This window comes from Phocoena sinus, chromosome 6 (assembly GCF_008692025.1).
Source record: "Phocoena sinus isolate mPhoSin1 chromosome 6, mPhoSin1.pri, whole genome shotgun sequence".
Classification (NCBI taxonomy): Eukaryota; Metazoa; Chordata; class Mammalia; order Artiodactyla; family Phocoenidae; genus Phocoena; species Phocoena sinus.
The window spans coordinates 20,268,433-20,283,354 of NC_045768.1; the positions used below are offsets into that span (position 1 = coordinate 20,268,433).

At 45.8% G+C, this 14,922-nt stretch overlaps 1 protein-coding gene across 1 annotated transcript in view; it reads right to left on the bottom strand.

Annotated features, from left to right (window-relative positions):
* Positions 1–14,431, bottom strand: part of ZNF618 (zinc finger protein 618) — a 271,355-nt gene extending 256,924 nt beyond the window's left edge. The window contains exons 1-2 of the mRNA XM_032635484.1: positions 14,357–14,431; positions 3,397–3,438 (exon numbers count right to left, since the gene is read on the bottom strand). Of these exons, the coding sequence (XP_032491375.1) occupies positions 3,397–3,438; positions 14,357–14,404 (90 nt within the window). The 5' untranslated portion in view covers positions 14,405–14,431. The remainder of the gene's footprint in view (positions 1–3,396; positions 3,439–14,356) is intronic.
* Positions 14,432–14,922: the final 491 nt, after the last annotated feature.

Sequence of the window (14,922 nt, forward strand, 5' to 3'; positions counted from 1 at the left end):
GCTCAGGCCTGGCACCACTCCAGAATGGCTTAATCAGAATAAATCCTGAGAAAGCGCATGTATTATTTATTCCAGCAAAGGTTAAATAATTTGATGAATTTCTCAGGACGCTGACGGAATGCTGATGGCCTCTTGGAAAAAATACACACACACACACACACACACACACAAACAAACAAAAAACAATAATAAATTTTTCTCTGTCTCTCTGCACGCGCGTGCACACACACCCCCCCCGCACAGAGTAGCTACTGTCCCTCGCCCCATGGCGCACACAGGAGATGGAGTGGGCAGCCCTCCATGACACTGGCACTGGGGTCCGGGAGGAGACATAGACTTTCCTCCTTGCTGACTGGAGATGACAGCTCCGCCCCTGGCCTCCCTGGCAGGATGCATTGTCTGGAGCTGACTATGCCTTTGACTTTGCAAATGGTCAGGGAAAGCCTATTGATTTCCAGGCCCAAACGATGGCCTTGCCTCAAGCGGATTTGTTATGGAGCTCCTTGCACTTGGGGCTCTAGGGCTGTTGGGATCAAGGAAAGGGCTGTCAGGGAGACAGGAGGGCCTTCAGAGAAGCCCCTGCCTGGACACTGTGGGTGACTGGGCCCTTCTAGCCCATGGCTGCCATGCCAGGTTGGCTCACCTAAGCCAAGTGGGGAAGGCCAGGTAAATAGAGGAGACTTGGAGGAGATAACGGCTGTCCTCCTCTTCCTCACCATCACTGTGGCTGCCATTCACCAAGCACTTACATGTGCCAAGCTTGAGGCTGCGTGTTTTATGCACTGAAAGTCTCCCAAGAGCCCCAGTGGGCAGGGCACTTGCATTGAAATCTCCATTTAAGAGATAAATAGTCCCAGATAGGGTTAGTGAGTTGCCAAAGGGCACAGAGCTATTGGGTACAGCCTGACTTCTCTGCCTCTTGGGGCACCAGACCTGCATCCTCTCCACTCTGCCATGTGGACTGGAGTGGAAAGAGCTTGGGCTCTGAAGCCAGGTGACCGAGTGGGGAAGTTGGCTCTGCACATGCAGCTGTGTGCTTCTGGGGAAGTTTCCCAACGCCCGGCGCCTGTGGAAGGAAGAAGCTCCTGGTCCCTCCCTCCCAGGGCTGGGTGAGGATTGAATGCACTCCTATCATGAATAGTACTCAGAGCAGTGCCTGGCACAGACTAAGAGTGGGAGCATGGTTTACCACCATCGTTCTCCCTGCACTGCTTCTAACTAGCAGCCACACCCCACTAACTTGGATAACGAGCCCCACTTGACAAATACTTCTTTGTCACACGGATTCATGCAATCCCTCATTCCCATTTTACAGACAGGGGAAAAGAAGTCGAACAGAGAGCTCTGGTGGAGGTTCTGCTGGTTTCAGAGCACCCCTTGGGGAGACAGCAGAAGAGGCGGTGAAGGGCACAGTCCTTGGGTCACACACACCTGGGCAGGAATCATGGCTCTGGTCAATTTGGGGCAGGACCAGGCACTTGAAGCTCTAGCTCTCTGACCTTTCATTTCTCATCTTCAGTGAAAAACAAATGGGGAAAATACTACCTATGTCATAGGGTTGCTCCTCCCAACGACCCGGCACTAGACTAAACACTGCACAGATATTTTTAGAATTAATCTTGTACATGGGGAGAGTCACGACGAGCCTTGTGTACGGTGCTCAGCACACAGTGGCTGTCACCATCCTCCAGCGGAGCTCTCCTCCCTGCCCGTCGTAAGTCTCTGCTTGCTGCCCTAAAATGCAGCTCCCTCCCTCTGCCTCCTCTGGGCCCTGTCCCCTGTTTAACCCCCTCACCCCACTTTCCCTTCAAAAGGAAAACTTGTTCTAATTTTCTGCTCCAGTGTTGCCTCCTCTCTTTTACTTATTCAGCCCTTCGGATACAACCCTCAAGACTGTCCCTTTGTTTGGAGCCTGCTGTCCTCAGGGACACTGCCTTCTATTCCCCTTTGTTTAGTGTTCTGTTCCCTGGCAAAAGAAGGATGTGTCTTCCTTTGGTTTGCCTGCATGGCATGGGGGTGGAGGTCAACAGAGCTTCTGGGGACAGAAGGTGGAGGCTTCCTAAGCCTCCCCAAGACTGGATGTCGCTGGAGGCAGACAAGGGGTCTATTCACCTCTGTGATTCCAGCACCGGTCGTAGGACCCAGCACATAGTAGGCGTGCAGAAAATGCTTGCCCAGCCCCAAGCTAAGCCTGGATCCTGGGCCCCTGGCAGAATTCCTGCAACTGTTAATCTTCCCAAACATCCTGCCCTGAATTTAGGAGACGTGATTCACAGAACTGAAGATGTACCGAGGAGTAACTTCAGGATGTGATCGTTCTGTGTGTTTGTGTCAGTCATGAGTATTTCTGAGAGCCACGTGGGGCAGGGCTGAATGTTAATCTATTGATCATGCAATCAGGGCTGCAGCTCATGGAGAAACATCAAGACACCTGTGGAGGCCTCTTCTCCATGCTCTCAGTCATCCATGAAAGCTGAGAGGAAATGGTGAGAAAGCTACCAAGATGTTTATGGGAACCCTAACTTTGGGTGAATAACATTATACTCAGCTTTCCATCCATCCACCCATCCATCCATCCATCCATCCATCAGTTCATCTATCTATCCATCCATTCATCCACTCATTCATCCATCCATCCATTCTTAAGATGGATGATGGGTCAGCCACAGTACCCACTTGACACAATGCATTGACCTTAATGCTTCAAAAAGAATATAGCACACTTACATTAGTCATCTTGGGCTGTCATAACAAATACCATAGACTGAGTGACTTAAACAACAGAAAACTAGTTTTTCACAGTTCTGGAGGCTGGAAGTCTAGATCAGGGTGCCAGCAAGGTTGAGTTTGGGTTCTCTGTTCCTGGCTCACAGATAGCCACCTTCTCTTTGTGTGTTCACATGGCCTTTCCTCTGTGCATGTGTGTGGAGAGAGAGAAGGGTCTCTTTCTCTTCCTCTTCTTATAAGGCCACCAAATCTATCGGATTAGGACCTCATCCTTATGGTCTTATTTAACCTTAAGTACCTCCTAAAACCTCTATCTCCAAATACAGTCACACTGGTGATTAGGGCTTCAACATATGAATTTGGGGGAATACAATTCATAGCATAGCATCCATAGCAACCCTGAGGGACAGGAGCACCCTGTTGGGTCCTCTTCTCCCACACTCATAGCCTAGCAGGATACCAGTGAAAACTATCTGTTAGTCTACTATTTGGCCTTGACCAGTTCTATCCCAAATACTTACAACTGGGAGCAAGAAAGGCAGGATGGGCTATTTGAAGTCAGACATACAGATTTGATTCCAGGCTCTGTCACTCAACTGGGTGAGAGGTAGCATTTAAACTTCAAGGGCCTTAATTTCTCTGTGGGTAGAATGGAGATAATCACAATACCTGCTTGATGAGATTCTCCACATCGAGTGCACAGCAGAATTCCTGGAATAGGAATAGGTAAATAGTAAATAAGGTAGGTATTTAACAAATGGTAAATCTATTATTCGGGGGGGCCCAGGTCTAGGGAAGAGCAGTTCATGAAGGGGAGAGGCGGTTGAGTATAATGCTTAAGGGAGTGGGCTGCAGAGCCAGACTCCTGAGGCTTAAATCCTAGCTTTGTCTCTGTCTCGTTGAATGGGCTGGGGCCTGTGCCTCAGTTTTATCATCTGGAAAAGTGGAGCCGAGAACAGCAGCTGTATCTCATAGCACTGTTATGACTTAATACTTATTCTTATGACATAGGAAAAATTAAAATATTGACTATGATTATTTGGGAACAGAGGAATTGTGACTAATCTCCAGGAGCCATATGGCATCCCCTGAGATGCACTTGATTAATGTACCATAATTTTTATTAACTGACACCACTTGTTGTGAGAGATGGGGCTGGGTCCCTATGTCTTCCCTCCCTCCATACTTTACCCAGGCGAGCTCTGCCTGGGACAGGAGCACAGGCCCCGGGCTGATCCCCTAAGCACCCTGGATCTCGCTGGTCAGTGGGTCCAGGCCCCAGTGGGAAGATAAGATTGGAGAGACTGCATGCTGTTCCCCCTTTTTAATTACTGCTTCCTTAATTGAGTCACAAGTGGTGTATGTGTTGCCATCAAACCCACGAGGACCTTGTTGTTTATGTGAATGACTCTCAGTGGAGTGATAGCTCCGAAATGTGAGATGTTCTATTTGTACCAATTTGAACAAAGTGGCGGCCGTTGGCTACAGATTTCCTTCTTAACACGTGGCCTGGGAGCTACTCAAGGGGGCTGGTCTTTCCTTTGCAGAGAATGACGTGAAACACAGACTAGAACCCTACTGTCTGTCACAGTACCCTGGAGCCGTGGAACCTTGGAGATTTTGAGCCATGGAGGGTCTCCCGTCTGCTGCTCTGGTGTTCCTAGAGATGGTGAACCTTGTATCTTCTAAGCAGCGCATTCCCTGCTGAAGCCCCCGGTGGCTGGGAAGGCCTTCCTTGCTCATTAAGCTTCACTCTACCTTTCACTGAAGACAGCTGAGTCCTCAGGAGTAGTCATAGCTGGAGAGGCAGCTGGAATGGGAGGGACCAGGATCCACTGTGACTTTAAATTCTCTTCCTTTCTGTTAAGTGAATAGCTAAATGTTGAGACTTCCTATGGGCCTGGGGCTTGTGCTGGCAGCTACAGAGAGGACAAGAAGAGGTTCCAACAGCCCTTTGTCCTTGAGAAATTCGCCCTCAAGCTGTCAAAGGCTGCACTGTAGAACAACAGGGGTGGTACTGCAGAGAACCAGGTCTAGGGGCAAGTAGTCTACATACAACCAGGAAAAGATGTCAGGGAGGGCTTTCTGAAAGAGGAGGGGTCACGTGAGCTGGACCAGGAGGGATGAGCACAGTGAGGAAGGATGGGGAGAGAGAGAAGCAAAGGGAATGGACAACACCTCCTGCCCTCAGTGCGTCAAACACAGCCATATCTCTGTGAGGGGAGTTCTCTCTCCCCTCGCACATCCCTTAAGACCTTGGCCGGGCTGCAGCCCAGGAGGAGGCTGTGTCTGCAGAGCTTCCCACTTATTTATTTATTTTTTCCATTTATGAAAAGATAATTCAGGAGATATTATTTCAATCAGACCCCTACGCAGTTTAGGAATGCTAATGCTTCCTCTATTAAAAAGGTGTGGAATAATTAGGTTGCTGATGAAGACTGGGGGCAAACTCTGGAGAAATCCATTACCCAGTGCTCAATGCTTTTCCCGTCCCCTCCGTATCCGAGTGACAAATTAACACGTAACAGAACAACGGCTGCTAACATTCAGGGTGCGTTTAGCTCAGATTGGAAGCTAGGTTTTTTAGAAAATGAAGATTTTCATGGCTCAACCTTGGAACAATTTGGAATCACAGAAAGGAGTCAGGGAGGATGAGCAGAGTGTAGATCCGGGGTGAGGGGAGCCACAGAGCAGCAAGGCAGTACAACCGGCACTGGATTTAGAGGAAGAGGTCCAGGTCCTAATCCTGTGGACTTGCAGGGTGACCTTGGGATGCCACAGCCTATTTGGGGACAGTGAAAGAGTGAGCCTCATTGCAAGGAAGAAACAAAGAAAGACTTCAAAAGAACATAAAAATAATAGCAATTAACATTCACTGAATGCTTCTTGTGAGTCGTTCAAAGGGTTTCCTTGTACAAATTCATTTAGCGCTCACAACAATCCCTTTGAGGTAGGTACTATTATTATCCCATTTTAGAGATGAAGAAATTGAGACACAGAGTGCATAAGTGAGCTGTTAGATGGCAGAACAGAAATTTGAACTCAGACATAACTGTGGATGGCATCTGATGGTGTTGTAGCCAGCACTATGAAGGTACAAGCATGGTCTGAGGAATATCCAGGACAGGGAGTGTGGGCCCAGCTTGTGAAGGACCTTAAAAGACAGGTGTTATGGGTTGAATTGTGTCCACCAAAGAGATGTTGCGGTCCTAACGCCTAGTACCTGTGAGTGTGACCTTATTTGGATACAGGGTCTTGGAAGACGTTCAAGTTAAGACGAAGTCATGAAGGTCGGCCCTAATTCAATATGACTGGTGTCCTTACAGAAAGGGAAAATTTGGATGTGTAGAGAGAGGGTGATGGGAAGATGCAGGAAGAATGCTATCTTCAAGCCAAGGATTGCCTGAGGCTACTGAAGCTAGGAGAGCAGGACAGAACAGATTCTCCCACAGACCTTAGAAGAAACCAACTCTGCCAGCATCTTGATCTCGGACTTCTAGCCTCCAGAACCGTGAGATGATAAATTTCTTCTGTTGAAGCTGCCCAGTTTGTGGTACTTTGTAACGGCAGCCCCAGGAAACTAACACAACAGGGAAAGGAGATGGGTCTCAGGAACCAAGGCAATTGGGAGCTATTGCAGATTTCTGACCAAGAGAATCACATGTGATTGGCATCTTTAAAAGATGACTCCAGTGATGTGTATACCCAGGGTCTTGAAGGGTAGAAGTGCTGGAGGCACAAGAGCTGCCGTTATCATCTGTGAGATGATGTGCGAACGGGCTGGGGGCTGTGTGCGTTCCGTGGGGTAGGGGGTGGGGCAGGAACCGTGGGATTGTAACAGGAACGGGACGGTCTCCCCTTTCAGGGCTGCAATAATAATGACGTTAAATAACTGTATTCACTAAATCAACTGCCCACTTTCATCGCTTCATCCCCGGGGGAGACTGAAATGCTCTGAGTTAATATCTAAAAGGAAAAAAAAAATGGAACTCAGGGATCAAACAACTTTTTTGATGAGGGAAGTGTTACTTCTACCAAGCTAAGACATCAAAGCCTGTGAATGGTGCTTTTTAGGTAATATTAAAGTGGGCTCTAAATAATGTTTGAATATTTCTCTGCTTTTCCCAGGGATCACAGACAGTCTCTCTTAGAGGAAGAACACCAGCGATGCCCCAAGCCAGTCTCCTCTCCAGGAGGACCTGTGGGTTTTCCTGGGAATGTAGCACTTGTGTAAATATGGCTTAAATTTCTTTTTGCATTTAGCAGCCCCAGCATTAAAATTTATTGTTCTAGGCATAACGTGCATTTTTGCAGATTAAATTGGCTAAAATCCTGACAAACAATTCAGCTATGTTTTGACAGTTCTATTAACATGGATGGCCCTTGCATCAGGGGATATATTCGTATTATGGCAAAGTCATCTATTCAGTGAGTTTCTGAAAAGCAAATGCCATTTTTGCATGGATTCCTATTATTAATCGTAGATGACTTTTCCAATCTGCTTGTAATAGCTACCTTCTGCTGTGTAACAAACCACCCCAAGACCTAGTGGCTTATAACAACCATTTTATTATTGTTTATGAACCTGTGGACCAACCAGGCAGTTTTGCAGTTAGCTGGAGGGATGGCGGGGGTGCTGGAGGGCCTGGAATGGCCTCTGTCATATATTGGCCAAAATGAACAGGGGAAACTAGCTATGTGTCTCTGTCCATCCAGCAGGCTAGTCTGGGCTCACGTTGTCATAGTTTTAGGGTTCTCAGTTATCCTTTTCAAGTCCCCGCTTGTGCCACATTTGCCAGTGTCCACTGGGCAAAGCAAATCACATGACCACACCCAGATTGCCATGTGGAGAGAGAGAGTCTATCTCTGGGTGGGAGATGGGTATGCTTTGGAGATGGGTATGCTTACAGGGATGGGATGGGAGGGATCTGGGGCCAACTTTGTGGTCTATCATACCCCTCCTCCTCAAATAAAGAGGGCTAGAATATTTTAAATGGACTCTGTGCCTGGCACTGTGCTAGGATCTTTATAATTTTTTATCTCTTTTAATCAGAGAAATTATGTAAATTTCTCAAGGTCACACAGCTAGTCATTACTGAAGCCAAGGTTCAGTCTCAAGACCGTCTGAGCCTAAATCTTACGCTATTTTCCACTACTCATTTCTGTCTGCCAGCTATGGAGTTGAATTTGTCATTTGGGGGTTTGGAAAGCACATTGTTAGACTTTTCACTGTATTCTAGTCAGTTATTTCTATTCTGTTTTTGCCATTGTTAGTCATCCAACCTCCACTTGCCTACCTTTCGTGACAGGGAGCTCACTATCTATCTTGACAGCTTAATTAATGTTGAAAGCTCAATCTGTTACAAACTTATTTTAAGTCAAAATGAGATGCTGAAAAACCCGGATGGGAATGAGGGGAGTTGACAGGTGAAGTTTTGTTTAAGTTTTCTGTTCTGAAACCTACAGTTTATCTTTTTAAGTTGCCTTGTTTTGTAATTGTGGTTATCTTTTTTCTGTATCATTTGGAAATTGCCGTTTTTATGGGAAGAACCAACACAGGACACTTTTGATTAACTAGGTGAAGATTTTTTTTTTCCTTAAAGAAACTGAAGATAAGAAAATAAATGTTTATATTTGCATTCAAACTATCCTAGCCTCGTATTCATATTTACCCTTTTCCTGTCTTCAACTTTGTATTATTTTGATATTCTACCATACCGTTTTATTTCTTCTACTGTATTTGTAAACACAAAAATGTTAATAGACACAGTTCTTTCCTAATGGACTTATTTTGCCCATATCCCATAAGAGACTATTAAAAAAAACACACATTGGGTAGAGACATCAACTGACTTGAAGAATGCATCCTCAATAAAGATATTTTGAACCCCAAAGTAAAAAAAAAAAGAAATGGAAAATAAATGTTTAAAAAGCCTTATAAAGTAGGAGCAATGATAACAACACCCCTGGAACTTCTAGGGCCATTCACACGTGGTTGTCTTTGATAGAATGTATTCTAGGAAGGCGGGGGTTGTGTGCAGAATATGATGTTCATGGAATCATTCATTCATTCATCAAACACTGAAAAGAGCTTTCAATACTCCAGACACTCCATTGAATAAACTAGGGGGGATAACTAATTTTACACAGCCCTTACTCAAGGCTTTCAGAGTCTAGAAGGGGAATAAGGTAGATGAATTTGACCTGAGGGAAAAAGTGCCAGGGGTCTGTTAAAGGTATGAAGTGCAGCAGGAGCCCGGGGTTGGGGGAGTTGGTAGTAGGGGGGTGGGAAGAGGGGAGTAATCACAGCTAGGGTGGCGTCCATTCTGGGTCCTTCCCCTTCTTCTGAAGGCAGAAAACTACTCATTAACACGCTGCATCAGAAATCATTAAACCTAGCTCTTCAGGGCTACCCTTCTCTGAAACCCCTCCACCAAAAAAAGCACACAATGTGAAATCTTGAAAGTCAAGGCTGTTCCTATGCAAATCCCAAACTCAAAAGGACCCAGAGAAGATGAGCAATGCTGTGGTCAGCCTCCCGTGGATGGAAGGAGCCGTTCTGGGTGGTGGCGTTGTCAGGAAAATCAGTAACAGAGCTGGGCACTCCTCAGGCTTCTATAACTTCCTCTCTGCAGATGGTTTCAGATGTTCTCTCAGTAAAAATTACCACTGGGCAAACACAAATAAACTTAACGGATTTAACTGACAGAGTTAAACAAGCAGAAGATAGGATTTCTCTTAATGAGAATAAACTACTTGCATATGAAAAAGATTTAAAACTGAGGATCCAATAACTCACCAGAAACTTGGAACAGATTCACAGAACTGGGGGGAGAAAACAACCACCAGGCAGAAAAACTCTGTCTGGAAGCTGGGCGCTTTAGAACAGCCAGGCTGAAGCAGCTGGGGGGCAGTGGGAAAGGCACAGAGAGTGATGGGGAATGGTCCGGCACTGGACTCCAGCCCCTGCAACTGACTGGCAGACCAGTAGACACCAGTAAAGGGTTTTAAGCAGGGATGATTGAATTAAGTCTGTGCTTTTGAAAGATCGCTCTGATTCCCTGCATGAGTGAAGGCAAAAAGGGGGCTGGGAGGTGATACAAATCCAGGTTTTTGAATAACGTCAGAACCCGGTTGCTGCCGCTCTCTAGCTAGGTGCATTTGACCCTTACCTTACCATTTGGCACTTTGGATAATAATGCCTCTCTATCAGAGTTTGTGTGAGGATTCTATGAGGTAATATTCATGTGCTCTATTCATTTAGCAAATTTCCTGAGAATCTACTATGAGCCCGGTACTGTTCACAGCACTGGGGATGCAGCGGTGAACAAGACTGATACAGCCTGGCTCTTGCAGTTATGTTCTAGTGGACCTTAGATTCTAATGTAATTGTCTGAATTTTTCTGGTTGCAAAAAAGTTTTTTGTAATTGTTCGAATTTTTTTTTTTCTGCAGGTAACAGAAACCCAACTTGTTTAAGGAATTGGTTAAGGAATTGCTTGGCCCCTATGGTTCTGTGAGTAATGACGTAGTCCACTGAAGCTGAGGAAGAGCTGTAGGGACCAGGGCCTGGGGACCTGGAACTGAGGACTAAATTCTGAACCACCATGACTCTCCCTCTGTATGTCTCTTGTCTCTGCTTGTCTCTGCCTTTCTGCATGTTGGCTTCTTTCTCTCCTGTTGCAGAGAGGTCTTCCCAATATGGTGGAGACAGGGCCACCACCAGCCTCAGTTTAGCAACTCCAAGAAAGAAAGTGCTTCCTTCTCTCAGCATCTGCATGGCAATCCCAGTGAAGGTCCCTCCAGACCCTGCTTGGGTCACCTTCCCACCTTTTGAACTAATTAATCATTGCTGCCAAAAAGATGGAGAAGCATGATTGGCCAGGCTGTGGCCAATGGCTAGAGTTTACTGTGTACTGCAATCAATGGCTCTACCAGAAACACATGAAGAGGAGCAGGAATGTTCCCCAATAGGAGAGAAGCAAGGAGACAAAAACAGCACATGTCCCACCATGAAAGGTGCTTAACCTAGAGCCTGGCAGGTAGTAAGTGTTATAAGGAGTAGCCAGAAGTCGTGATAGTACTCAATAAGCCCTGGGAGAAAACCCAGATTGTCTTTATTTGTTTTGCTTATGGGGAAACTGAAACCCAGAGAAGGAAAGGACCTATCTTAGAAACAGGGATGCAGTCTTCTATGGAAATTCCAGTTTATAATCTCAGATTTCCCCCTTTAACTAGCTGAGTTACCTGCAGTGAGCTGCCACTCTCTGGGTTTCTTTATCCCATCCCCAGATGGGGCCACCGATAGCCACCAGACGATGCTCACATGGACACCATAGGATTGAGTAAGATGATGACTACAGCACAAAAGAATAAGGCAGAAAATGAGTCCTGGCAGCTGCGGCTGAGTCTGGTCCACAGATGTTTTGTTTGGCTCATCCAGTGTTTTCGAAGAGTTGAGCCAACGTTTAATAATTGGAAGATTTTACATTAAAAATGCAGATTTCTGGCTTCTCTTGAAAAAAAAATCAAGAGATCTGACAACAGCAGATGTGAATTCCCACATGGCAGCAATCAGGTGAAACTGAATAGCAACCACCCCTTTAAACAGGGCACATGCTCTCCATTGCTCCAGTTCACCGCAGTCCCCACCACTCCCTGTTGTCCCTGGTACTGATGCCAAAGTGCAGTCACCGTTTATCACTGTGTTTGCACTGTTGTTTTTCCTATAGTAGAGAAATATTTCCCTGTGTTCGTTTCTCTTTCAAAATGGAAGATCAAATAGAATTGAGGTGGCTGGCACAAATTTTCTTATACCCAGCCCACTTTTACCTCCAGTCCCTGCAGGCATTTCAGCTTGTGAGTATTGTGGTTTAGGATTATTATTTTTTTATTAGGTCCTTATTTCCCAACCAAGAGAACACAAGGCAGGCATGGCAGTAACCTTTCTGGAAATAATAACAAGCAATTTCCCAGCATTTACTATATGCCAGATACCATATTAAGCCCTTTACATATAGCATTTCAATGAATCCTCAAAACAACCCTATGAAGTGGGTACTAGTAGTATTCTCACTTATAAATGAGGAAACTGAAGCACAGAGAGTTTAAGTAACTTGCCCAAGGTTAGCATTGCTGGGATTTGAACCTAGAGAGCCGGACTTCAGTGTCCAGGCTCTCAACCATTAACTCTACTAAGGTTGCTAGTACGTGTGTGGGGGTGGGTGAACACAGACAAGCATATATGTGTGTCTACACACGTATAAGCTATAACGCTGTGGTTTGTAAGGGTAAATTCACAGGATGACTGAATAGAAAGGACCAGGATATCATGGGGCTGAGAACTGAATTCTGCTCTGGACAGCAGAATGGCTGGGTCTTAGTCATGAATCTGCTGCTCACTTGGGCAACCTCTCCATCCCTGTGGTCCTCAAGTTGCCCATTTCTAAAATCAGGTGAAGGCCATGATCTCTAAATTGCCCCCACCCCCAACTCAACTGTTCTGTGGTTCTCTGACTTTCTCTCCTCTCTTTCAGTCTGTTACCCGGAGTTGAACCATGGCCAAGTCAGAACCATGTACGAGCTTGGAAAAGGCAGGGAGGCTCTGTCCAAGCTGGTGTCTCCATTTAGGCTGTGCCAGTGACAAGAGTGTACCATTCGCTATGGGAGGGTGCTACCATTGCAAATTCTTAGCAGCTGGAGCCAAGTGACAGCTTGCCAAACTTCCAACTGGCTTGCCAGCTTCTCCCTTAGAATTCTCTTGGAAAGTTAGAAGGTGTGTTCCTTAGCTACTTGGCTTTTGGTTGCAGGGAATGGGAAGAGTAATGGCCTAGCCGTCTGGAGACCTGAGACCTATTTCTGGCCCTTGCAGGGTGACCTCATGCCCTGTCAATGCTCTTATTCCCCATGTGACTTGCCCTCTTTGAGTCTAGTTTCCTCACCTATCTTGCTGTATCAGTTTGTAAGTACGCTACGAAAAGAAGAGATGATTGACATATTTGCAGAGAAGCTGATTTCCCCTGAAACCGTGGTTGGAACCATGGACCACAGAGAGAGCTCCACAGAGTGAGGAAGGATAAAACCAGAGGAGATGGAACACTGGGCCCCATGCTAGACCTTTTAGGAGGGACAGCAACGAGGAAGGCTGGATTCCTGGCATCACCCCTTGAAGAGTACAGAATGTTCCTCTTCCCCAACATGTCCATACTCTAATATCTAGTACCTGTGAATATGTTAGGTTACAGTGCAAAGGGTCATTATAGATGTAATTAAGATCACAAGCCTTAAGATAGGGAGGCTATCCTGGATTATTCACATGATCCAATCTAATCACATGAGCCTTTAAAAGTTGAGAACTTTCTCTGGCTGGGCTGGGAGAAATGCAGCAGAAGGAGTCAGAGACATTGGTGGCATGAGAGAGACTTGACCCGCCGTTGCTGGAGGGGAACCACACGAAAGCAGCAAAAAGGAAGGTAGGCATCCTCTGACAGCAAAGACCAGGCTCTGGTTGACAGCCAGCAGGGAAATGGTGCCTCAGTCATACAACCACAAGGAACTGGATTCATCCAACAATGTGAATGGGCTTATAAGCAGAATCTGCCCCAGAGCTTCCGGTAAGAGCCAAGTCTAGCCCCTACCATGTGAGACCTTCAGCAGAGGCCCCAGCTGGGTATTGTGCCCAGACTTCTGGCTCACAGAACTGTGAGATAATAAATGGGAGTGCTTTTAAGCCACTAAGTGTGTGGTAATTTGTTAAGGCAGCACTAGAAAACGAATACAAACCTCTTGTTGTAGGTTGAGACCAGTGAGAGAAAACGGCAGTATATGTATGGCCTATGGCCTCGTGAGGTTCTACACTGTGTAGAGAAGTGCCTTCAGAAAAGGATGGCATCGACTTCATGGAGAGTGTTACTCAAAATCAGACCTTGAAGCATCAGTCAGATTTGGAGATGAAAGGGGAGGAAGTGTTCCCTCCACGGGGGGATTTTTCCAGTCCCCAGAGAGCACCTGTGTTAGTGCCAAGGAGAGCACTGGGGGGCTTGAAATGACTGCTGAGCAGACAGAGAGGGGCGTGTCATGAGAAAGCAATCTTTGCACTCTGGAAGCATCCCCAAGTTCATGAGCATTCCAGGGAATCAATACCCCTCTTCAATGAACATGATAAACTGTTGTATTAGTGTTTCACATTTTCATCCCATTACGTATTTCCTCCACATCTGAAAGGCCATAGAATCAAAATTGAAAATGTAAATGACCAGAAAAAGGGGATATTTGTAGCATGAAATTCTTCCTTTATAATCACAAAATTGTGATAAATCAAGCCCCTCTGTCAATTTCTCCTTTGTTGCATTTTTATCCCACAAGTCTAGGCTGAAAGCGCTTTGAGGGAGCACGGGGTTTATAGACTTCTGTGCTGACTCATTTCAGTCCAGCAAACATTTACTACACACCCACTGTGTACCATGCACTATACGAGGAAAGAGGAAGCGGGATAAGGGCATTTAGAAAATCACGGCAGAGCTGAGGTTTTGTGTCAGTTCCATCATTGACTTGATCTCATCATGGTCAGTGTGTCTTCAAAATAGATTAGCAAGGACTGAAACACACACTATACTTCCAAGCGTTCATACCTTCATCTGTGCTGTTCCTGTCCTCGGGCATACGTTTCCACTTCTCATACCTTCAACTCCAGTTGAAATCAGATCTGTTGGAATTTGACAGTCTATTAGAATATCAAATGTGTCTCCTGAGTCTAAGCACCTGAAATTTGCATTTTTCTCAGAAATTTAAAGATATCTAATACCCAGGCATAGTTTTAAATATAAAGAAAGGCTTTAAGCTGAGTTTGCAGGGCAAAGCCATGGGCCAGGAGCACAGCCACAGGTGGTGCCCAGAATTGGGGAGGATGGAGTCATCTTCCCTATGGCTTCAGAGTTTATCAATGAAAAGGAAGAGAAACATTAAGCGTGGCGGCATCTCTAGTAGAGGAAATGCCACAAACTAATGGGTCCCCAGACTAAGCACATCTTCAGGGAAGACAATAGACTCAATTAAGAATGAGAGTCATAAAAGAAGGCAAATCTCCCAAACAAAACATAATTGAGCAGAGAGATGAGACCTGATCCCATAAATAACCCACCGTAATTAGAACATATCAACAGTTCCTATTAAAGAAACATCAGGCAGTCAAGTACTG